This window comes from Seriola dumerili, unplaced genomic scaffold (assembly GCF_002260705.1).
Source record: "Seriola dumerili isolate Sdu_G_001 unplaced genomic scaffold, Sdu_1.0 BDQW01000129.1, whole genome shotgun sequence".
Lineage (NCBI taxonomy): Eukaryota > Metazoa > Chordata > Actinopteri > Carangiformes > Carangidae > Seriola > Seriola dumerili.
The window spans coordinates 1,136,395-1,160,564 of NW_019174384.1; the positions used below are offsets into that span (position 1 = coordinate 1,136,395).

Here is a 24,170-nt window from a genome sequence, read left to right on the forward strand (position 1 = left end):
AATGCAGCTTTTAAATCTCTCGGTTCAATTACAACCTTTTAATCACAGAATGATGTCAACAAAATGATTTTTTTAATATATAAAGTAAAACAGCTAGTCCTGGAGAATTTTAAATTGACTATCCACCATTTTGGATTAAATGAGAATAGGAGTGATTGGTAAAAAAAGAAAAGAAAAAGATCTTATGTGTGAGCACTGCCATCTTGTGGTTGTTTCTAACACTACACACACATCTTTTAAATAATAATAAAAAAGATCCATTATTTCCAATATTTAAAGCAGCTGTAAATAAATTTCTATGGCTATCAAGTACAAAATATACATCCTAAATGTGTAACTGCTAAAATGCATATTGATATACTGAAAATAATCCAACTTTCTGGTCCCCTTGAGACATAAAGCAACTTCAAGATATGCAACAATAAGACATAAAACATTTAAATCCAGCAGTTCAGACTGAGGGAAAACAAACAAACAAAAGAACATTATTTTGTGAAGGCCCGTAATGTTTCAGGAAATTAAATAATCATCAACCTATTAAAATGCTTTCTGTAGCACCCCCCAGCTGCTGGAGGTGAGAATGTAACACCCTCGGCCTTTTCCCTGAGATGGGCAGAAGCTCGCCGTTGGCTTTCATCTCGTCTATCCTCCTGGACAGGTCGGCGTCGCTGTCGATGACCAAGGTGCACCTTTGGGCGTAGCTGACCAGAGTCTCTTCTCCCTGGCGAAACATGCCCACCAAGGGGACCATGTCTTTGCCGGCCAGGTGCAGCTCGGCGATCGACGCCGTGTTCGCGATGGTGTTGCGGTCGATTCCCAGGTGGCGGAAGGCCTCGCTCATGCTCTTCTTCTTGATGAAGGCGGTCAGGACCTGTTTGTAGCGGTGGATGACGTACTGGACACCTGTGGCTGGTGGAAAGAAAGGACAGAGTATGAGCTTTCGTGCTTGAACGTTTTGAATGTCTGCTTCATGACACGGTGAAAGATTACCTCTCTTTCTGCTGTAGTCCTTCCCTTTCTTTGACCGTTTCTTGTCCTTGTGGTGTTTCCGCCTTTTGTGTTCACTCGAGGCCGCGGACACTTCGGATGAGTCGGACGCTTCAGAGCCGCTGTCGCTGGTGTCGGACGAACTGGAGGAAGCTCTTTCTCTCTTGCGAGATTTGTTTTCTGAGTGCTGCACTTTGCTGGGTTTACTGGCTGTATGATCGACGGAAAACAAAAGATGCGATCAACGAAAATAAATAAAAGCGGCGACTAAATGTACATATGAATTCAGACAGTAGTCTCACCGACCTTCCGTCACTGGACTGGGCGAAGCGAACGTCGGCATGGAACGGTTGCTTGTGAGGTTTTCGATCTGGCTCCTCAGGAACTTGCGGTCCTGCATCAGGTCCTCCACCTGTCTCTCCAGCGCAGCAATGCGCTCCTGTTTGCTCTCCAGCATGCACTGCAGCTTGGTGATAGTCAGCAGCACCCTTGGGGGCAGGCTTTCTACATGTGAGGCAGCTAAAGACAAGGGAACGGGCATGTGGAGAACATTACAACACACGGGTATAAATCCTATAAATCATCTGTAACGTGGCGCGACAACGTGAAAATTAATGCCGACACCGCTGCTCACCTGACATGGCGCTGCTGGGTGTGTTGTCCTGGACGGCGTCTGTCGAGGCTCCTGACTGAAAATTCTCCCACTTGATGATGCGGAGGTCATCCTGCTCCTGCTTCAGCCAGGCCGGAGAGCTGAGCCTGTCCTTGGTCCTCACGGAGCTGGAGTCGATCTCTACGCAGGGGGAGTAACCCGACGGCTCCTGCTGCCACACGGACGACATCTCTTCAGACCTGGGAAAGAGTCAAACAAAGGGAGTGTTAATGTGTCATATCGTGGAGAAATCTTCTCGGTTCAAGCGCCACATTCGTGAAAGGTTTTCCATATTGTAGAAGGTCAAAAATGAGGACTGATACTCCCTTTTGATGGAATGGAAAGACCTATGTATTTTAATTTTAACCCCATCCCTATCTATTTGTATTTCTAAATATATAGCATTAGTAAAATCAAAACTAAAACCTTTCAACTATTATTAACTCCTCTATGCCCTCAACATTTCCATATATATATTGGCTATACGTAACTACAAGTTTATACAGCATGTAATATAGAAATATAAAATATGTTGAGTCAAAGGAACGAGCTTGTTTGGTACAAGCCCCGACAATAATCACGATTATCTTTTTTAAATCTAATTCAGTGAAAATGAAAATGTAAAAACAATCATTCCAACTGAAATCATCACAATCCCTGCCAAAATAATCACAATAAAAAAAAAAAACCTTAATTATAATATAATAATAAAAAACCTTAACAATTACTTAATAATACTTTCCACCATCTTTTTCAAATTACAAAGTGAAAAGGGTGAAATACTGAGTGTAATTCCTTTCAGGACTTTATTTGTTTTCTGTACAGCACACAGATAATTAACAATTGTCAAAGACAGACAGGTGTCATTGGCAACAGGTGTTGGCAGACTTGTCACCTGTCCTCTCTGTGAGGTGAACTCAATATAACAATAAAGCCTGTCGTAAATACACGAGGCCTCACCTTGCCAACATGTTGGTTCAAGCTTAATCACTTTATTGTGGCTGGCGATTCAGAAGCATCAGCAAGTAAGAAACAGTGACTTCCTCTGTGTGAGTCTTCAGTAACAGTCGAAGTGCAAATCCCGGTTCCCACAGACCATGTCGCTGTTTCACACAGACGCATCAACGTCACACAGACATCTCATGCTGCCGCAACGTTTGCCGTCAACAGCTGGCGGCAACTAAACTTGGGGCTGGAGCTGTCTCCGTGGCAACAAGATGCAGATCTCGTAATTATGAGATCCTGTATCTAGTCGTTAAGAGATAAAGACGTTATAATTATGAGATCTTTTCTGAAATATCAAAATTACAAGACACAGAGGTCGTAATTACACGACAACACTGCCAGTTTGCTTTTCTTTGGTGTGTGCAGCAAGTTCCTACACAAAATAATTCAGTAATGCTAAACTGAAGAATGACTCATCGTGTTTTAAAGCATGAATAACGTTTATGTAAGATTTCACTTATTGCATGAATTAGTGCGTCGTGTTACATGAGATCCTGTCGCTCAATATTAAAATAATAAGCGTTACTTCACATGATTATTTATCATGCAGTGGACCATCAAGTCACTGACTGTATGTGTATGTAAATGCAGCTCCTTGTTTCTTTTCAGATCCACTGGTCCAGGGAGGTTTTTATTTTTCACACTTCAACTGCTTCACAATGAATTACAGGTTACACGAATAAACACGTGACGTACCCTTCATATATATAATAAAAGAAGCGGAGACTGTGTCTCGTAATTAAAACTGTCATAGCTCATAATTATGAGAACAGGTGTTTTTTTTTCCCACTGTAAACATTATAATTAGACTTTTACTATAGTTGTTTTGATAGTTATCAAACATGGTGGTATCTGATATCGCCATAACGCCTTGAGGGAACTTTGGCAGAAACATTCACTCAGACTTAAGGATGAACTAATTAGAGTTTGGTGGTCAAAGGTCAAAGGTCAAATGTCAAGGACACAATGACATCACGGTCTTGACCTTGTGAACGAGATATCTTGAGAATTCTTCATGGGAACCCCTTCACATTTGGCACAAACATCCACTGGGACTCAAGGATGACCCCATTAGATTTTGGTGGTCAAAGGTCAAAGGTCAAGGATCAGTGTGGCAGCACAAAGCAACTTTTTAGACATTACTCATGACTTCACTCAGCAATTATGACAAAATTTCACACAAATGCTTCATATTTTATACGACTCTGAATGAACAGGGATGTAACCTGAAACTAGTCTGAGTGGCGGAGGCAGACGACCACGAGGCGGTAATTCTAGCTCTCATGATTATGAGATGGTAAGTCAAATTACAAGATACAGAAGGCATAATTAGATAGATGCAGCCTTCAGTTTTTCTGTTCTGGTTATTGTAATGGGCTTTTATACTTTACAAATACAAGTTCATAAGTTTGTAATATACAAACAACAGGAGTCGGTAAACCAGCTATCTGCAAACTGATATAAAACCAAAAGATTCATTCCATAAAGGCTCATTACGCTGCATTAACTGCCATTAATTCATGCATTCATTTCTGCATGGGAAAAAAAAAAAGATCATTAATTCATGCATGTGATTCTTCATGAATTATGGGAAATGCATATATAAATACATCAACATCAACTCATGCAAACTCAAACACATGAGTCAATGCAGGAGCTGAGGTATTTTATAATAAATGAACTTATAGCCAGCGTGTTTCACGTGTTTCACGTCTTCCTGTGATAACGTGATCACTCAGTTCAGTTAATGACAATCATTGCTGGGTCTGTTTGATTTTTATGACCACAGCGTGCGACGCTTCCACCTTTGTACTTAATAATGGCAGACGAAACTAATAGCGACCTAATCATTTATTAATCCAGAGCCACGTGAGTTCATGATATATCACGCATGAATACATTCATTAGGACACAATGAATCATGCATTAGTTGAGCATTAATTAAGCATGAGCAGTGGATTTTGTGCCCACATACCAAATTTGTTTTAGAAGCAGGCCTCATGCTTTTGTTTTTTTTTTTTTTTACACTGCTTTGTGGTGTGAATAAAGAAACGCTGTGTTTCCCTATCCATTAATATGCTCTTACCACTGGACACATGAATCAGAGTAAGATGATGTAGAGAAAACATTTCAAGTCAAAGTCGAACCTCTGTAGGAAAAATCTCATTAAATGGACGTAAAAGTGTGAAAAATGGCAGTGAACTCACCTCTTCAGTCACTACCACTGTTCGAGACCAGTGCTCGATTTAAATTAGATTTAAAATGCACATGAATTTGCATCAGCAACAAATCCATCCAAACTTTCAGGCCGGATAAAAGAAGGAAGGAGTTATTTCACACCAACAGAAAAGTATTCCCCCTCTTTAAATGTAAACATCAAAAAGAGGCTCCATGCTGCAGAGAATAATTCATAATTCACATTGTGTTTGTGAAGCTGAAGATTGTTGACAGCTTCTGCTTCAAAACTGCAGTGGAATCAAACATCAGAGCTTGTAGCGCGTAGAGACACGTACCCTGTAATTTTCAAGACTTTCATTTGTGCACTTTGTTTTCTCTTGAAACCAGAGCAACTGTAACAGTGGGAAGGTTTAAAAAAAACGATGCAGTTTGGTAAGTAATGGATAACTAACGCTCGGGTCATGATGATGATTTAATGCATGAACTAATACAAGATGTATCATTAGTTAATCCTTAATGGTTCACGATTGTATGCCACTGAATGATTAGTCATTAATGATTAATCCAGTTACAGAGAAAAAGGCCATTTCGACCCTGTGCATTTTGTTCGGCCTCTGAAAGCAGATTCTCATTAATAAATTAAGTCATTTTACAAGAAAAGTGGTGGCACTTATGTATTTTCTTATGATATTTTTCATTGTTGTTGAAAGAAGTGAAGTGCACCTCAAAGGACAATGGTTGACAATGACGATTTATCAGTTAGTCGATCGACAGAAAAATAATCAGCGACTATTTTGATAACTGATCAATCATTTGAGTCTTTTTTTTTTTAATTATTTTTGAGGATTTTCTCTGATTTTCTATATGATTGTATATTGACTATAAGGTTCTGACTGTTGGTCGGACCAAAAAAGAATCATTTGAAAATGTCACCTTGGATTTCTGGAGGATTTTGACAGGAATTTTTCAGTGTTTTATGACATTTAATATACTTTTATAAACGATTAATCAAGAAAATAATCTGATTATTCAATAAATAAACAGTTATTTAAAGTCCTCCTAAACTTCATGTGTAAAATAAGTGGAGTGCTCCTGTAACCAATCACATAAACTCATAGTTACTTGATAATTTCTGACTGGTGAGCAACAGGAATCAATAACACATCCTCCTTTAATTAATGAATCAAATCATCATGAGTACATACATTTAATAGGAATCACTTCAGATGAGTTTTATAACCTTAGTGGAACCTATTCTGGTTGGTGGCTGCAGAGAGAAGCGGTGCATTCAGGTGCTTGATACCTGAATGCAGGATTTCAACCAGATGAGGAAAAAAAAAACAAAACAGTATTTTGCTGGTTTTTGTTGCAGGAAGTGGACATCACTGTTTTATTTAATGTTTCCATGGAGATGATGATGGGACTCCTCTCTTGAACATGTGCATGCTGCAGTATCCAAACACAAGTGAGGAGTGAGTGCTGCAGTGATTAATCTGCTCCCAGCACCTGACATAACGTGTTAACATGAGAATTACTCTCATGTAAATGAACTACTGCAGTCTGAAAAAACATTTTTACATTTTTCAGTGACAACAAATGGGGTTTAAATACTAATAAAGTGCAATAATTCCACACTAAAGTCAGCAGGTTTATTATATCTATCACAAATGATTTATTGCAGGAATATAACCGTGTGTTAATTGGTGGGAATTTAAAAAAAAAAAGAAAGAAAGCATATTTGGTTTAAAAGAAGTTATAAACCTCAAAGAACATACAAAGCTGTGATGTTTAGAGGGCTTAAAGGAGCCAACCATTTCTCCTTGCAGTGCTGTTAATTAGCTCCTACCAAGATGGATGCTAATGACTGTAATTACCAGGGAAAAAGGGGAAAAGGAGCAACAAAGCCAGTGAAACGCACAGAACAACGTACCTTCAAGAGAGTCCAGTGAACGGGGCTGACGCCGGTGATGTTCCTCCGTTTGTTTGGCTCAACGCCGGGAACTCACTTCGTCTAAAACGTCCCGTTTTTCATAAATATAAACAGAGACGAGTAACAAAAATGCGGGACCACAACAGGCATGTCTGAGGGAGGGGCGGTGCCACAGAGCACTGACGAGACGGGAGCACTACGGTGCCTTCAGGTGCTGGACGGAAACTCGTACGTTTCATAACTATATTAAAAGGAAAATCCCTACGTGATAAGCGTTTCTGATAAAATACTTGCTATTTGACATCACTCCCTGTGCACACTGATACCACATTGTGTGTTGCCTGTAAATATGAGTCTTTGCCATTGTTATGCAAACTTGATATGACTTATTCAAATATTTTCAGTTTTATTTATTCAAATTTGTCTTTATTGTTGTTAAATGCTATTTTATTTTAATGTTCTATTTTGCATGTATTTCCATGTGTCTGTGAAGCACTTTGATTTCCCATGTGTCTGAATGGTGCTACTATATATAAATGCCTTGCCTTGCCTAAAGGGAAAATCCTTTTTTAAGCCTCAAGCAGTTACTTATCCCTTAAAATACTTAATGAAACAAAATAAATAGTTGAAATAATTAATAAGACAATCTTAAAGTTACTTTAAAGGTTGTAAACTGTATAATACAGCATTAACATTCATAGCCACATGTCTGGTTGGTTATTAGGGCGATAGGGGTCAAACAACGAGGTTAGTCCAGCCTCAACTTAAAAAATGTACATATTTCCGATGGTACCTGAATGCAGCAAAAGAACGGAGATAAATTTAAAGGGGGCGTGTCCTTTCTCAGACCGTGCAGTGATATAAAAGATAATTTCCACTCACACCTGTGGTGGTTGTTTGGATTAAACACTTTTGACAGGACACATTGTGTTTCATCGGGTTGTCATGGAAACCACATTGACCTGCGCCATGGGTGGGTCGAAGTGCTGCCATGACAACTGCATCATTATGCATTAAGACTTTCCATGGCAGCTGTTATGATTATTCCAACTTCACAAAACCCTTTCACCTGACTCGTCCACACAATGATCGTGGCTTTCATGATTTTATGTGGTTAAATCAGGATGGTTTGACATTTTCATTATTGATCAGTTGTTATCAATGCACCACAGCTTAGTTATCAGTGCAAGGTAACAGTAGAACTTCTTAGACAGGGCCCAAACAAGCCTACAATTAAAATGTTGAGAAATTGGATTATAAATAAAGAACAGTAATTGCAGTTTCTTGAGAAAAGGTTGAACACATTGTGCAGAGTTTAAATGCACAATTAACACTTCATTTTCTACTTGATTCAGTTATTTGTAAAAGGTGTGACAGTGGATGGATGTATTAAAAAGGTCACAGATTCTCACTGAGGCTGCGTATGTTATTTATGTGCAGTGTTAAACACAGTCGGAAGCATGATGACGTTATAGGGAACTTTATTTGCAGTTAAACTAAACTTCTTTGGCTATAGAGAGACAAACACCATATTCCCACGACAACAGCAACGTCACCATCGAATGCCCTGCAGTTCACTTGAGTATCTGCTCGGCTTGTTGCCATACGATTGCAACAGTGGTAATGTTAACAAAGCTGCCTTATAGAGACACACAAATGACAGACATCACTGTCCAGGTGTTAAATGTTTAGCTCACATTAAAAGATTTCCTCTCATATAACCTCTGGCCGACCTCCAACTGGCAACTAAATAATGCTATATATTAATCACTCTATTGTGTTAGTCATACAATACAAACAAATATATAACAAGGTGAGGTGTATTTGGATTTGTCAAGTTTTTCTAGTTGTACTGGATTTTTTTTAAAAAAATGCAACATACTGTAAATCAACATATAGTTTTCTTTCAATAAGCAACTGATAAAATACAATAATCTCTTTTGTGAATGAGCCGTGACGACGATTCAGGGAATCCATTCACATAACATTGCATAGCCTTCATGACATCAGCTCAAATCCCTTCATGACAAACTTTCACATTTCTTCTTTCACAAACTTTCAAGCCACACGGAGTGATTGCATTAGTTCAAACAGCGGTAAAGTGGATCAGGACGAGGAGGGTGAAAGATAATGGCCCAAAGAGCAAAGAATTACTTGATCTAAAACAGAAACAATAATACGTATATGATGATAATGATATAACACTATTGTCTCACGGCGTTAGTACGTGCATCAGCAGAACAACGCACTTATAGCTGACTTGTAAAAACATGTCTTATAATGTGATTATCCTATCAGGTCTCAAACCACCTGATCACATAACTCTCCGTCAAATTGCCTCCGTGTGATCACAATTGGCTCCTGTGAACGTTGGAAATGTATAAATTTTGGTGCTTGTTTCCAGTGACTGAAAATGACTGGCCGCTACTCACAGTTAATGCTGGTAAAAGATGTTATAAGAACCGAATCTAAAAACGGATTCAGAAACGGGCAGTGTTCGACAGACACGGTTTCACACACTGGTTAAGTCCAGTTCAATGTCTGTGGGAAAAAATTAGTTAAAAAGTTAGTCAACCACGTTCACAGTAACTCAGTTTGGACAAGACATGAGCCAAGTTAATTCTTTGATCACTTCCACCCTCCTGCTCTACGACATAATGTCACATGGAGAGACTGTGTAGTGTTAGTTGGTTAGACAGAAAACAGCAGTGCTCTCGGTATAAACGTACTCCGCTGTCTCTGTCCTCCACCTTCGCCACCGCCCGCCTCTCCGGCCCTCAGTGGCAGATAGCCACGAGGAGACGTTTAAAGTCGCCGCTGCACTCGTCCTTCAGGGCGTCCTTCAGAGACACATCATACTTCTCCAGGTACATGTCCTTGATGGTCTCCAAGTCATACTGTCGGCGTAATGAAAAAGCATTAGAAGAGTTCAAGACTGGCGAAACCTACACTAAAGATCGAGTGCCGCAGATTTTCCTTGTGTACTTCAACCAAATGAAATAAACCCTGTGCATACATCTGCGGCTACAGTGAATCGCTATCGGAAAGTGATGAGACAGGCCGGGGCTAGCTGGTTAGCATGCTAACTTCAGTAGAAGAAAAGACGTGATAAGAGACAAGAGTTAACATTGGTGTTGCTTTCCACTGCTGGCGAGTAAAGGAATGAAGTTTAATACTGAACTCGCAACATTTCCTCTACATTACTAAGTAAACAGCTGTTAATGCTAACGTTAGCTATGTAGCAAAAGCAAAACTTACAAATAGCTCCTTTAAATACTGATGAAATAACATAAATGGTGGACATCACCAAAAATCTGATGCAGAAAACAATGGGATTTTGGTTGCACCGGTCGTATTGAACTTTAATTTTACTTATTTATAAAAAAGAAAAGTGATTCCATTACCTCAGAGCGACACACGATGATACGTATAAGGGTGTCCTCATCAGTGCCCGCTCCTTTCATGGCCTTGTGAAGACGCCTGGCAAAGTAGAGCTGAGGGTTCTTAGCGACTCTCACTGTGAGGGAGGGAGGAAAGGTTTTCATTAGGGTCCCACCATCAGCTCCTTTTCTCCTATAACACTAAATAACCTCCATACAGGTTCACATTCTACGATGAGATATATTCAACACTTTGCATTTCATACTAACCAAGAGCGATGTAGCACTTCCTCAGTGTCCCAGAAGTCTCATTCTCGATGGCATCCAGTATTTCAGTTCCAGAGAGCTGTGGAGAGAAAATCACTGGTTAGAATCCGAGCGCTGGCAATGACTTCATGTGGTAACGTTTCAGCTTCCAGGTCCACATTTTCCTCTAGATTTGGTTATAGTGACTAGTGTTTGACTTAAGGTATGTTCAGGACATTTAAAGTCCCGGGAAAATACTGTATAGTACACCAGGGTCATGCAAGATACCAACCCTGATCACTTCACATGCTAGCTGCAGACGACATATCAACTGATACGCAGTATCACCGACCTGCTCGTAAATCTTGAAGGTGGCCTGGAGCTGCAGGTAATTCCTGGAGGCCAGGATGTGGCTGAAGGTGGACTCATCTGTCCCAAAACAACCCTCGCCGGCCTGCATCGGACAATAACTGTTAATTTTCAGGATGAATGAATCTGCTTCGAGACGTATTTTGAAGACGTATCGCAGAGAGAGAACGCAGTACCTCAAACAAGGCAGTAGCATCTTGTTCAGCCAGATCGTCGTCCACGTCGTAGCTCTCATCTCTGTTGCCCTGAAAGAAGCAGATTAAGAGGATTTTTTTTTTTTTGCTGTGCAGAGAGGCCTTTGTCTGACCCAAGCAACCGTATCTGGTCTGAGTGTGTGTGTGTGTGTGTGTGTGTGTGTGTGGGTGTGTTTATAAGCATACTTGGGCACAGGGAGAGTGAGCTCGATTTCAGTCCAGGGACAGATGGGAGGACTTCAGTTACTGGAGTGGAGTAGAAACACGAGGCCACTTACCTCCAAAAGAGCCATGAGGAGGTTTCTTACATCCCCGCTTGTATCTCCCTCGATATCTGCTTCTAGATCCCTTTCATGCACTGAGAGAAACAAAACACAGTGCACACAAAAAGGACAGTCATACATAACTCAGTATATCTCTGTATTTAAAGGAGGTCCACCCTTAGATATTCTTGTACTGCAAGATAAGTTTGACACATTCAGTGCATCCTGCTTTTAATTCGAGTTGATTTAAGTTTCTCTATCAGCCCGCCCTGTCCTACATTTCCAAGTGTGGCCTGTTTTCCTTCTTAAAAGTCCTGATGGATTCCAGCCTGTACAACACAGAATTGTGAGTCTAGTCTTTGACTCTCAGACACCAAAACCTGACATTTTTAGATAACCAAGAATTCAATTGTTCTTCTGCCCCTCACTCGTAAGTGTAGGTGCACAGCTATGCAGCTTCCAGTAAAGGTTTAGTAAAGACGGTGGATTGTTTTTACTGGAAGTAACTGTGAAAAACACCGTTGGATAATGGTGACGATAGCGATTACAGAAAACAGCGAGATTCCATAAACAAGAGTTAAACCAAGAGTATTATTAAAAATGAATTACTATAGCAACAAGGATGCTGGATTCCCAAAAGTATCTATCACCAGTAAAGATCAATATTAAGTCCCTGCAGCAAGTACAGCACATTGATTACTCTAGAAGACGTACACAATGAGTGAAAACTAAAAAGAGTAAGTAATTCAGAAGTTAGCATCGCAAGAATGTCGCTATAGCAACACGTTAGCCCCAGAACACAGCTAACTAGAGGCTAGCTTGGTTAGCAGGAAGCATCTGAGAAAATGATAAGACATAACAATGTCGGTTAAATAGCAACTCGTTCATTTCATTTCAACACAACAGGGTGATCACATTGTGAATAAATTAATTAATAACCATAAGTGAATATAATGAATATAGTGGTTATCAGTACATGTGGTGAAACGTGGCAAAAGTTGGGTGAGTATTTCTATTGAAGCCAAATATTAACGTTAAATTATTCTTTTTTTGAAAAACTATATAGTACATTAGCAGTACTAGAAAGTGAAAGTGAGAAACTGGTATATTTTAGAATATGTTCAAGAATTTATACGGTTCCTTCCACACATTTAAGGCAAGGATGAGAAATTAAGTTCCAGATGTAAACTTCAGATGTTATCACAGCAAACAGGAAGTGGCAGCAGAGTGGGCCTTGACTAAACAACATGTGACTGTACATTACGTGACTTAAGGGACAAGAATAGTACAGTATGTGGTGTGTGTTGGTCCAAATGAGTCACGCTCAGCAGTTTCCTCCAGAGTTCATGATACCAGGAAGCGTAATCGTGACATTTAGTAAGTTGGTGGTTTAAAAACTGCAAATAATGACTTGTATTTCACAATAAAAATACCCGGTGTTATTTCAGGCTTCACTGCTTATCGGCTTACCCTGAAAGTAGCATTCCTTGAACAGTGCGATGTCCTGTTGAAAAGATGAAGATAGAACAAACATAAAGTTAGAATATTTTATATGAAGGAACTCAAACTTCAGTACATTTCTTAATTTTTACATCAACTCACAGCGTTGGTGGCGGTGCAGAGGATTTCCACCAGGACGTCTTCATCAGTGCCCGCTCCCTTCATGGCCTTCCTCAGCTCCTTCACGGCGTAGATGACGGGCGGGTCCAACATGGCGAGGATGGCCTTCTCAAAGTTTCCAGACAACTCGCTCTTCAGCACGTCCACCAACTCCTGTCACAGAGAAACACAATTTAACTTTAATTCAGGAGAAAGGAAAAGAAACTGAGGAGGAATAATATATTTTAAAGCCGAAATATAATCAAAATTGTTCTTAATATAAAAATTATATGTTAAATGACATATAGATATTATTGTGTGTGTTACTGAATGACACTCACATCGTCATACTTGTCAAAATAGGCCTGTTTAATTTCCTGGCGCTGATAAGAACTGCGGTTTGCCAGGATGTCAATAATGGCCTGTTCATCCGTTCCTGAAAGAAAAACAATAAAAGAAAACAGATGCAGCACAATCACAAACAATGTCATTTGTGAGTACAACTTACAAGGACTCTTCTAGAAACTGAAAACAAACATCACTCCCCCTCCCCTCCAACTCACCCAGGCCTTTGCAGGCTTTGCGGATGGCCTTGATGTCGGCTACAACATCAAAATCCTCATAGTGCACGATCGTGGGCTGAGAAAAAAACAAAAGGAAGACTGTGACTGCAAAGCTCATAATGACTTCTCCTGACACATGGTGACGACGTCAAACTAATCAGCGTTTAAGCAAATGCAGTTCATGGGGAATTCATGATAGCGAGCGATTTCAGGAGCAGATGGCGGAGTGGGGGGAGGGGAGGACTGCTATACAATTGCCTTGGTTGAGGAATTCGGTGCCAGAAGTCTTTAAACAAACTTAGTGGGGGCTGTATGGATGCCAGCAGCAGGCAAAGAGCGATGCAGGGGCTCAACAGGGGCCTGAAAAGAGGTTTGAAAATGTCCCCACAGTGGGAATATATATCAGCCTCAGCACCTTTACTATAACAAGTACAATGTAAAGTATTTCATTCTTGTATTGGTTTGTATGAGTCAAAACTTCTATAGACCTCTGTGTTTTGTTATGTAATCACATCATTTTGTGTTGGACCAACACTTTTATTTATGTTCTGAATAAGAACATGGCTGTAATTTGACACTTAAAGCACTTTAAAGTAAATATCAGACTATTATGTAACAATAATATAAGAAAACACTGTAAAAATGTGGATTGGTGCAATTGAAACTGCAGCTTTAAAACAAATGAACACAAAAGGAGAAAGGTGACAAAAAACAACAAGGTCTACAACAACACATACTGTAAAGCTCCACTCATTCATACAGGCTACGCACTCATCTAACGGAGCTGTGCCGAATTCCGCAGGGGAGTGGCTCTTTCCTCTGCGTAAAGCCAGACACGGTTGTCTGTCACACGGTGTCATTTTACTACATTTTGCATCGTCTCGTATTTAAAGAAACACCAGATATAAATGAATGTGGAGCCTTTACTGTGAAATTCAGTCACAATAACGCAGATTTAGCATGTTGGTTGTTTTTTGTTGTTGACGCTCTGCGCAGTAAACTGACGCTGAACGGAGCCACTGCACCGTCCGAGCCACCGTGGAGAGTGAGCTGCTTAATTACACGTGATAATTAAATTTAACATTAACCGTGAAAACACCGGATTTTTAACATCGATTCTGGAGTTTGAATCAAAAATCTTTGATCTATTCATCAACCCTAAACTGCCGCTCGCACTCCGATCGAAGCGCAGTCTGCTGACTGTTGAGATTTGTTTTACTTCTTATTTACCAGTGAATAATAAAAGACATCGAGTCACTGACCTGACAGTTTCCCATCGTGTGGACGTTGGATGATCCAGCAGCTGATGATCTGTTGGGGGGGAAAAAGTCGTGCGGCGGGGATTTTTCTTTTTCTTTTTTTTATTTGGTAGGTGGATGTTTGTCCTCTTCAAACCAAACTGCGGCCCAAAGCGGTAGGAACCAGCCCGTGACGTCACCACGGACCGCTACACCGTCGGGTTAACCATTTACATCCGGTCACTGTTTCATTAACAAACGCTTTCTGTCCGTGGTTGTTATAATCAGACTTTATCCTATGGTGTCACTTAGTAAGATAAATATATCACACCACTGTGTTATTAGTTCCTTATATACATTTATTTATATTTATATATACCTACATTTATATACAGACAAATATACACTCACTTTTTTGAATTCTTTCTACTGTATTTACAATATTTACATGTTAAGTGTGTATCTCAATCATTTAATTAATCATTTTCAGATTAATACATATGACACCAGACGTGCTCATGATTTACACCTTCCAGGATCTGTTAATACTCTATCAAATAGTGTTGCTAAATACCATAATATCCTCTCTTATAAACTTGACATTCATTCTCATTTGGTGAAACAGACGACTTGAGTTTTGTATCTTGTGCCTTCGTTTATCTGAGTATTTTTTTGTAGCAGCTGTGGCATCATTTACTTTTTTTCTGTTTTCTTTTGTATGTTGTCAGAATGTGTTTAGTTTTTGTTTTTCTTAATTGATAAACTGTGATTTAGATGTTTTTATGATAATATATTTTATAATAATAATAATAATAAGAGCAACACAAAATACTCAAAGTTTCCACCAGAAAACTGGCCATTAGAACTGCAATAGGCTAAAAGCTTTAATGTGGGACTGCTGTATCAGACTGCACCATCTTATGAACTGGAAAATGAGTGTAATTCACCAAAGGGTTTATTGGGAATATAAAAGTGATGAGTCGGCATAAAGCCGGCTTCAGTAAGGTCACCACCGAGTCTGAGAGAGAGCATGGAAATTAGTGGTCAGAGTCCTTCAACCAGAGCTTTCAGACATCCTGCAACTCGACTGCACTTTGCTTTAACTCGTGTTGCTGGGGTGATGTGTTGTTGTTTACCATGACCTCTGACCTTCCTGGTTGAGGGGTGCTGCTGTTCCAAATGCTGGAAACGTAAAAACGTCCGAAGTTTACGCTGAGATGAGCTCAAGCTCCTCATGGACTCACCGAGGAGACGATGAACAAAATCTATTTTAAAGCTGGGTGTACAGCTCATTGTACAGAAGACGAAACTAGAAAGAGTAGATGAACCAAAAGGTAGATCCTCTGTGTTCCACAGTATAATTACCAACCTCAGCAGCCTACATCCCTACATTATAATTATTCTCCCACTGAGATGGAAAGCTGCCGCTGCCCTCTGCAATAAGGCCCTTATCCTATAAAAACTAAATACAATCACTCAGTGTGTGCGTAAACTGTTCCAATTAAGAGCCCGCTAACGTCACGCTAACAAAGCCATGCAATTAGAGGGGATGAGTCATCGCTCCTCACAGTGTAATTATCTGACGACTACCTGGTAGATCAATCAGGGAAAAACTTTTTGGACAAATAATTCAAAGTATTCAAGTCGAGGCTGTTTGTTCTTTATGTCCAACACTATAATGAACAAATCAGCGACGTATTCCGCCACGATACGAGTCATTTACAGCGAAGATATATTCACAAACTTTTCTCAGACCTGTGTAGGCCGATGTCATCTCAAACTTCTGCAAGCTCAAACTCTCCAGCAAAGCAGAATCAATCATTTGTGCGTGTGTGTGTGTGTGTGAGCTGCTGAGTCAAACTTTAACCTCCTCGGTCACCTCCCTCTGGCCGTTTTCTGATATAATGCATTCACAACAACATGACATTGACCTCTGACCTTTGTCCACCAAAATCTAATCAGTTCATCCTTGAGTCCAAGTAAATATTTGTGCCAAATCTCAACAAAGAGATACGACATTCAAGAGGCACAATACCGTGTTTTGTGAGGTCACCTCCACCTTGACCTTTGACCTTTGACCACCAAAATCTAATCAGTCTATGCTGGAGTCCTAGTGAATGTTTGAGCCACATTTGAAGAAGTTCCGTCAAGGCGTTACAGAGATCTCACGTCCACAAGAATGGGATGAACAGGCAACCGGAAAACAATATGGCGGCTCTGGCTGTTGCAGCTCCTCAGTTAAAAAATGAACCGCTGTTTAACGCACAGTCAGTTTGGCGCCTTCTTAAATGTTTGCACAGCAAGTTTATTCTGTATTGTGCCGTCAGAATCTGCTGCTGAAAAAGCCCAAATTCCTTTGACGGCTACAAAATTAACATTGCTTGAGGAGTAGGAAGTCCGAGGGGACAATTAGCCCCTCAGTTGTCTCAGTTTGGGGATGTTATGGTCTTCATGTCACAGGGAGTGGAAGGGGATCCCACAGAAGCCTTTATCACGGATCTGTGACGGAAACAAAGAAGAGCTTTCAGAAGCGCCGGCCGCAGAAACGGGCTGCAGTGTCATGCTGGCACCCGAACCCAGACTCATGTTATGACCTCAAACAAAACTTGTTTAGAGTCTGAACGGCTCCCACTGTTAGTAACCACAGACGGAGGTTTGAGTTTCAGCTGCTGCGAGATGAATGCAATATGTGGAAAAGAGGTCAGGTCGGAGTTTTACTTAGGAAAATATTTTGGGGCGGCAAAGTTCGGCAGGAGGTTTAAGGCTCACTGGGAACGTTTTTTAGAGCAAAAGTAAGAAGAAATTTGTCAGGGAGACGTTGACTCTCTCCTAGCACTTGCTCTTTTTGCTATTTCATACTCTGCTTAAGGTTTAATTTAACTTTGATTTTAGCTTTACAATTGGTGATATGATTAAAATAAAATACTGAGCATGACATGATGCAGCAGATATTTGCATTGGACAAAAGGCTGCAGACTGTCTCTCAGTTCTTTCCCATCAAAGCCAGACTGATGTGATCAGGAGACCTTTCTGAGGACACTAGGCTTTTGTTGCACCGAACAATGCTCGGTTTACAAACGCCGCATTGTTCACCTGCTCTTGGGGTAAAATCCCGGCGGTGCAGAGGCTCTTGGTCCGTCTCACTGTGCCCAGGTGGTAGTTCGGTGCACCGCTTCCTGGCCTCCCCCAGACGGAGCGCTGCAGGGTCTCATTGTGCTGCAGATGGCAGGAGAATAGTGAACACTACAGTAGGAATTTTGAGCTCAAACGTGTGATTACTTGGAATGAGAAGCACTAAAACTACACACATTCTCCTTGTGATGAAGTAACTAACTTTCTGTTCGTCAGTGTAATTTCTCCTCCTCTCTCTCTCCGTCTGCTGATGTCTCTCCTCTACCTGCCTGCAAAGGTCGCTGTAATACTGCTTTTTGGTCTCCTAAAGAAAAGAATAAAATACATATCTCACTATTTTTTTATATTTCTTTCCCCCCTGAAATAAAAAAGGGACTTGAACACAACCTGTTTGCTCTGTCTGAGCTCATACTATATGATACTGTGTGAGCAGCTAAAATCACTTGCTACACACGGATCCACGCCTCCATCTAGTGGTCATATTCACCACCTACAGCTTCAAATTGACTTGCAGTAAAAGGTGATGTACGTTTTTATTATTCTCAATAAATCAAATGAAAAGACAAATATACATATTGTGTTGTCTGTCTCCAAAAAGTTCTGATATTACGTATTCCTACTGTTTTCCAAAAACAGTGAGTCCCACACACACACACACACCACTGCTCCAAAAAAATACATTATTCACTCCTGTAAAAGTGCACAACAGTTCCACAGCTGTTTGAGGAAATGATTCAACCTTTAAAATAAATGAAACTACAAATCTGTGAACTATTTTTTTTAAATATTACATATGCTCATGATGCTGCCACTGCCCTTAAACCACAGGATGGTGTCTTCATTTACAAGGTGTTGCTGCCTAAGCTGATAGATGTTATAGTCCTTAGGTAAGTTAAGAGCTAATAATGAAACCACATCAGAGGATGGACTGGCTTTAGTTCCTCATCCCAACTCTGGTTGAAAGATTGAAAAGTTTCACTAGCTTAAATGTGTGATTGTAGTTTAATCATAAATGTATATTTAATTTAAATATAATATGTAATTAAGGCAAGTCAGAAAGTAAAGAGAGACAGGCTAAAATGTGGTGTAATTGGCTTTTCATAAGATTTGTTGACAAAAAAAAAAAGAAAAATGGCAGCGAATTTGTGATAAACTTACAGTGACGGATGCGTGAGCTGGAGAGGTCCTTCTGTGGTCAGAAGCTGCCAAACTCACAGTTCCTCTCAGTGTCAGTAACGGAGGACGGGCTGGGAAAGAAAAAACAATTAAACATTCAACCTCTACAGAAGTAAAAGTACAGTATTGTATTTGATCTATTCACTGCCACAGTACCGTCTCTGTCTATCCATCTACATGTGGTGAATCTGAACAGCCTCAAAACACACGACTTGAATCTAAATTCCACTTCACTGAAACATATTTCGTGGCCCAGAGTAAGTGAGGGCTCCATTTCACTCCCAGAAAATAAATCAATAAATCTGCTTTGTAACCCAGACAGTCTCTTCCACTGAAAGAGAGAGAGAGAGAGAGAGAGAGAGAGAGAGAGAAAAAAAGGCCTTTGTATGAGAGCCAGAGTTATCCATTTAGCTCCCACTGTAGTGAAGCCCACTCATAATAAGTTGTACTATCAGGCTGACTCACGTTCGCTTTCAGGCTTTGACTGCTAAACTCACCATCTCCCCCTCCAGGCCTCCCATGAGTGGAGAGTGTGTGTGAGTGTGAGTGTGTGTGTGTGTGTGTGTGTGTGTGTGTGTGTGTGTGGAGGGGTTGTACTGTCATGAAGGCAGTCATTATAACATTAAGGAGTCTCAGCCTGATGATATAACTAATTCACTGCGTCTGCAATGTGGATTTAATTCAATCTCTTGTTCTTCAGCCATAAACACCTGTCTTCTTTGTTGCACTTTAAACACACAGCAAGCACGATACAAAACATTATTAATGTCAAATCATATTAATTTTGATTAATCTTACAGTCACTGAGCTGATTTTACTTCTAGTCGAAGCAACTGTATCTGACGAGTGAAACTCCAACTCGTACTGTTTCACAAAGCTCATTCTTCACCTTGGAAACAGCAGTCGAGAAAATGACCTCATGACAAGGTCCATTAAGTGGCTGTTCCGGAGCTTTTGATCATATTACATGACAAAAAAAGTGGAAGAAATCTGAAACATATCTGTCTATCTATCTATCTGATTGAACATTGAGTGGACAGTCATATTTCATCACCTTAGAGACGATACACACATTTCTGGAAACAGCTCGGTTTACAGAGGCAGTGGCATCTCCGATGTCCATTACCAATAAACGTATTTAAATCTACTTAGAAAACTATAAAAAGGAGATTTCTTATAATCACAAGCCTCATAATCATCATGTTTAGATGTTGTTTTTAGAATCAGAAGTCAGGAACAGCCACATACTTTTGGCCGCACACTCTTGTTCATATCATAATAGTTTTATTGCCTTTTGAGGCTTCTAACTTTGTAAAGTTTCATTTTATACTTTATCTTTTGAGCATTGTGAAGCACCATGAATACATCATTACACACACACACACACACACACACACACACACGGTATGATTCAGAAATTTCCATCACTGATGCTCGAGAGTGAATGACTAACAGTGTGTAAATGATCTCACATTGGTCCCTGAGAGAGGCCGCCTCGTTCCCATCAATCAGCTGCCTGCTCGCTACCTGGAGGCAGAAACGGCGAAGATAAAGCACAGTTACCTTCTGGAAATTGCTATAATTGAGTGATTAAGACCGATGACGTCAAATGAAAGCTTTTTTTTTTTTTTTTTTTAATTTACAGACTGAACGTTCACTTAGCCTCCATTCACACACATGTCGGCATGACTGTGACTCACCAGCGTCCTGGCCTTGGGCTTTGTGTTTGGCATCTGTGTTTGTGCTGCAGCAGTCCCTGGTGAAAGAAAGAGTGATGACGCTGAGTCAAAAAGGCTGTTTTTTTTATTTTTTCTTTCTTTCTTTCTGTCTTTTGCACCTAATGTAAAATCAAAACAAATTGGATTATTAGATGAGTGGACCTGCCTTTGTCCTCTCTGCGCTGGATGTCCTTTTGTGATGCCTCCACTTTTGCGTAAACAGCGTCCGGCCCACGATTGTTGTCAGAATCATCACTGTAACGATGATGAGCCCTGAAACAATGACATCCACTTACTGAGCTGGATTTCAAGAGGAGCTTCAGTGAATGGCAACTTTTATTTCTGTTAGTCACTTACACGCAGGGTTCACTGTCGTTAGAAACGCAGGAGAAAAGCTTGACTGAGATTTTGGGTTCGGATGTTTTCACCCCCAACGTCAACTCAATCCTCTCATTTCCTGACTTCTCTCTTTTCCCCTCCACATTTCTCCTGCCCTGTTGAAATCAGATGGATTCTCACAACAACACACACTTTACACTGGAGTCAAAGTCAGGCAACAAAAAACAAAAACTATTGTGAGTTGTCTTTTTAGTTAGATTTAATTCTTTCTTTTTGCAATAATGTTCAAGTTTCAATGAGCAGAACTGTGCCGTAAAGACAGAGCAACTTCGAAACTCAGGAAGTGAAATTGAATCCTTTTTTTTAAACTTCATCATATGATTTTAATGGTGTTTATGTGAACTTTTCTATTAAGGGCTTTGATTTTATTTATACTTTACAAACCTTTACTGAGCCAGCTTTGCACTGCTGAAGATGTGCTGGTGACTCCTCATCACTTTCCATGGTGTTTCTAGATAGATAGATACATAATTTACTCAAGTACTGTACTAATCCAATAAATAATGAGTACATTTACATTTGCTTCCTATATATTTCTACTTTTACTTATAGATAATATATTAAATTCAGAACTTTTACTTGTAACTAACAAACAAACAGGCCACACAGTGAGTGAGTGGGTTAATTAAAGCAAATTCCACCAACGTCTTGCTTCGTTTGGTGTCGCTCTTTGGGGATATTTTCCCAGCACCGTGTGATAGACGTGTCCGAAAATAAACATTACTTTTAAATACAGGTAGGTTACATCTAATTAGCCTGGAGTTTAGCTTAATTACCCCCCCCAAAAAACACTCAGTGACACGTTGTATTGAACATATTTACCTGGAAAGTGACGGGTGGTAAATGGTGGGTTGAGAAGGGAGGGGGGCACAGGAGCAAACAGGAGATAAAATGTGGAGGGGCAGAGCAGGCGGTGAATGGAGGGTTCAGTTTGTGCACATTTAAAATCAGCAGAATGAAGCTAATGAGGAAGCGACGTCACCTCAGGACGTCATGACGTAGGGTTCTATCGCCACTAGGGGGCGGTGCGCAGCCGAGCGAGCGCCCACTCTCCCGCCTGCAGCAGGTTAGCAGGTGGTAAAGCCACACAGAGAATGACATGAGTACAGGTTGGGTACATACAGTATATAGGCCAGTACAGGAGGAATGGTAACAAAATGAATCAATAAATAAAAATAAATACCAACAATAATAATAATAGTGATGGAAAATAATATCAAAAATTGTTCAAATCAAAAATTATCGACCAAAAAAATGTGATTAAGGACACTGGACCGGATTTACATAGGCTACAGCACATGAGCCTGAGAGACTGTGAGTTTATGTGGTAGAATTTAATATATTTGTTTATTTGTATTGTGTTTTATGTGTTTTATATTCAAGTCTGTGTGAGTTATGGCTGCAAATTCCCCTATATATAGTTCAAATTGAAGTTAAAATGACAGTTAAAGTGCTGTGCACCTTTGGTAGAAAAAACCCCCCACAATCTTTCTCTGAAGAAATAAAAAGTAAAACACAACTTTACTAAATTTAACACACAGAGGAGTGGGTGAAGCCTCCTTCTGGTCTGGTATGACCAGCAGCTCATAGTGGCTAATGTTAGCTAATGTTAGCAAACTTTAAAAAGAGGAAGAAAACATAATATCTCTGTGGAAGACATGTTTGGCTGCTCTTGAGCAAAGATAACACGGTCTTGCTTTAAGAGGAGTTTGGTCGGCCTAGTTTTTTTCCAGCAAAAAAGAAACTGCAAGATAAACCATTAGCTCTCATAGATGAAACACATGCTCAATCAACAAATAGGAGGAACACACAGCACAGACAAAGCTAGAAACACACAGGCTTCAAGTACAATCTCACAAAGATATGTTGGAGGTTTGGGTGTGCGCGTGACAGGAGCAGGAAGAGGTATTTCTCTGAGAAATGGGCCTCTCTAATTGGGCGAGGTGTCATCGGGGCCCCGGCAGATAATAACAACAATGTCAGGAGAGAATTGCAGCCGGGGAGGACTCATCATTTCAGAAAACACTCTCCCTTTTTCTCCTACAAGGTGTAACTCCAGGAAATTCACAACCTCCTGTCACAGCTACAGGCAACGTAATTGACACTGAGCCTAAATCATCATAATCAGTACACAGAGTGTTTGGAGATAATTGATGGAAAAAGTGTATTCTCACAATGGGATCCGTGTGTCTCTGTTGCTGGTATCGTTTGACTTGGATAAGCTAGATAGTTTAGATATAATTTGGCTCATAAATATCTAATGCACTCCGGTTGTGGAGGAGGGGCCCAGTGAGTGATGACCTCTCTGGTTTCAGTAACACTAATAACAACATTGATTGCCAATATTTGAAGAAGAATTTCATCTCCAAAAAATACTGTAAATCATTTTGGGCCAAAGCCGCTGTTTAAATTTAGTCATTCAATATCAGAGCGCAGTGAAAGTGGCCTCATCCTGTCAAGCAGGGAGATAAATTGCCTATTAGCCTTTTGGGTGTATGATAATTTTGTGCAATCAATCATATTGTAAGAATAGGTGCCAAACGGCTCAATGGAGGCTAATTTTAGAATAATAAAAGGTTGAATTTATAAGGAGTGTGTGTTTTCTTTTTTATTGAATGTGTTATGAGTTATTCCATCAGTATTTTTATTAGTGTTTTCAACACTGTCAGGAAACTGCTTCATCTCCACAGTTGTTCCCATCTGATTACTCACCCTGTTTACCCATGAACTAACCTTTCGCCACGTTTAGACCCCGTCATTGTTCTCCCGCCCACCTGTCGTCCTCGGTGTTCCCGCCCCCTCGAGTCACCAGATCCTCCACTTACCAACACGCCTCGCGTTTATACCCCTGTTGACCCAACAGCACACACCCGCCTGATTCCAGACTCGCTTTGTTTTCTTGTTTCTTCCGCTTCTTCTTTTTCATCCTGATAGTTTTTAGACTCTTAAACGTTTTTATCGTGCGGCTCATGTCTGCTGAGTCTGTTTGTGGGTCTCAATCCAAAACTGTCACACAAAGCAGTCTGCAAACAGGTTTTATTCTTTATTTTTTGTCAGAGCAATAGTCAAAAACCCAAAGAGATTCGATTAACAAGTCTGTAATTAGCAGATAAAGTGGGTAACTGCCCCGGCCCGGGGGTG

At 40.3% G+C, this 24,170-nt stretch overlaps 2 protein-coding genes across 4 annotated transcripts; both read right to left on the reverse strand.

Moving 5' to 3' along the window:
- Window positions 1–220: 220 nt before the first annotated feature.
- On the reverse strand, window positions 221–6,921 carry LOC111224351 (coiled-coil domain-containing protein 106-like). Of its 2 annotated transcripts, none has more exons than XM_022748806.1 (5): window positions 6,753–6,921; window positions 1,622–1,839; window positions 1,294–1,506; window positions 991–1,197; window positions 221–909 (listed from the first exon to the last, which is right to left on the reverse strand). In XM_022748806.1, the coding sequence occupies exons 2-5, from the start codon at window positions 1,827–1,829 to the stop codon at window positions 530–532; spliced, it is 1,008 nt and encodes a 335-aa protein (XP_022604527.1). In that variant the 5' UTR covers window positions 1,830–1,839; window positions 6,753–6,921; the 3' UTR covers window positions 221–529. The 2 variants fall into 2 exon arrangements, with proteins under 2 accessions (XP_022604527.1, XP_022604529.1); XM_022748808.1 differs by lacking the exon at window positions 6,753–6,921 and adding an exon at window positions 4,852–4,917.
- Window positions 6,922–8,216: 1,295 nt separating this feature from the next.
- LOC111224358 (annexin A13-like) lies at window positions 8,217–14,799 on the reverse strand. 2 transcript variants are annotated; one of them, XM_022748816.1, is made up of 11 exons: window positions 14,629–14,799; window positions 13,367–13,442; window positions 13,145–13,239; window positions 12,807–12,974; window positions 12,675–12,708; window positions 11,220–11,299; window positions 10,924–10,992; window positions 10,731–10,832; window positions 10,403–10,478; window positions 10,157–10,269; window positions 8,217–9,649 (listed from the first exon to the last, which is right to left on the reverse strand). In XM_022748816.1, exons 1-11 carry the CDS (start codon window positions 14,641–14,643, stop codon window positions 9,530–9,532), a joined length of 948 nt encoding a protein of 315 aa, XP_022604537.1. In that variant the 5' UTR covers window positions 14,644–14,799; the 3' UTR covers window positions 8,217–9,529. The 2 variants fall into 2 exon arrangements, with proteins under 2 accessions (XP_022604537.1, XP_022604536.1); XM_022748815.1 differs by having other exon boundaries at window positions 12,807–12,977.
- Between the last annotated feature and the right edge of the window lie 9,371 nt (window positions 14,800–24,170).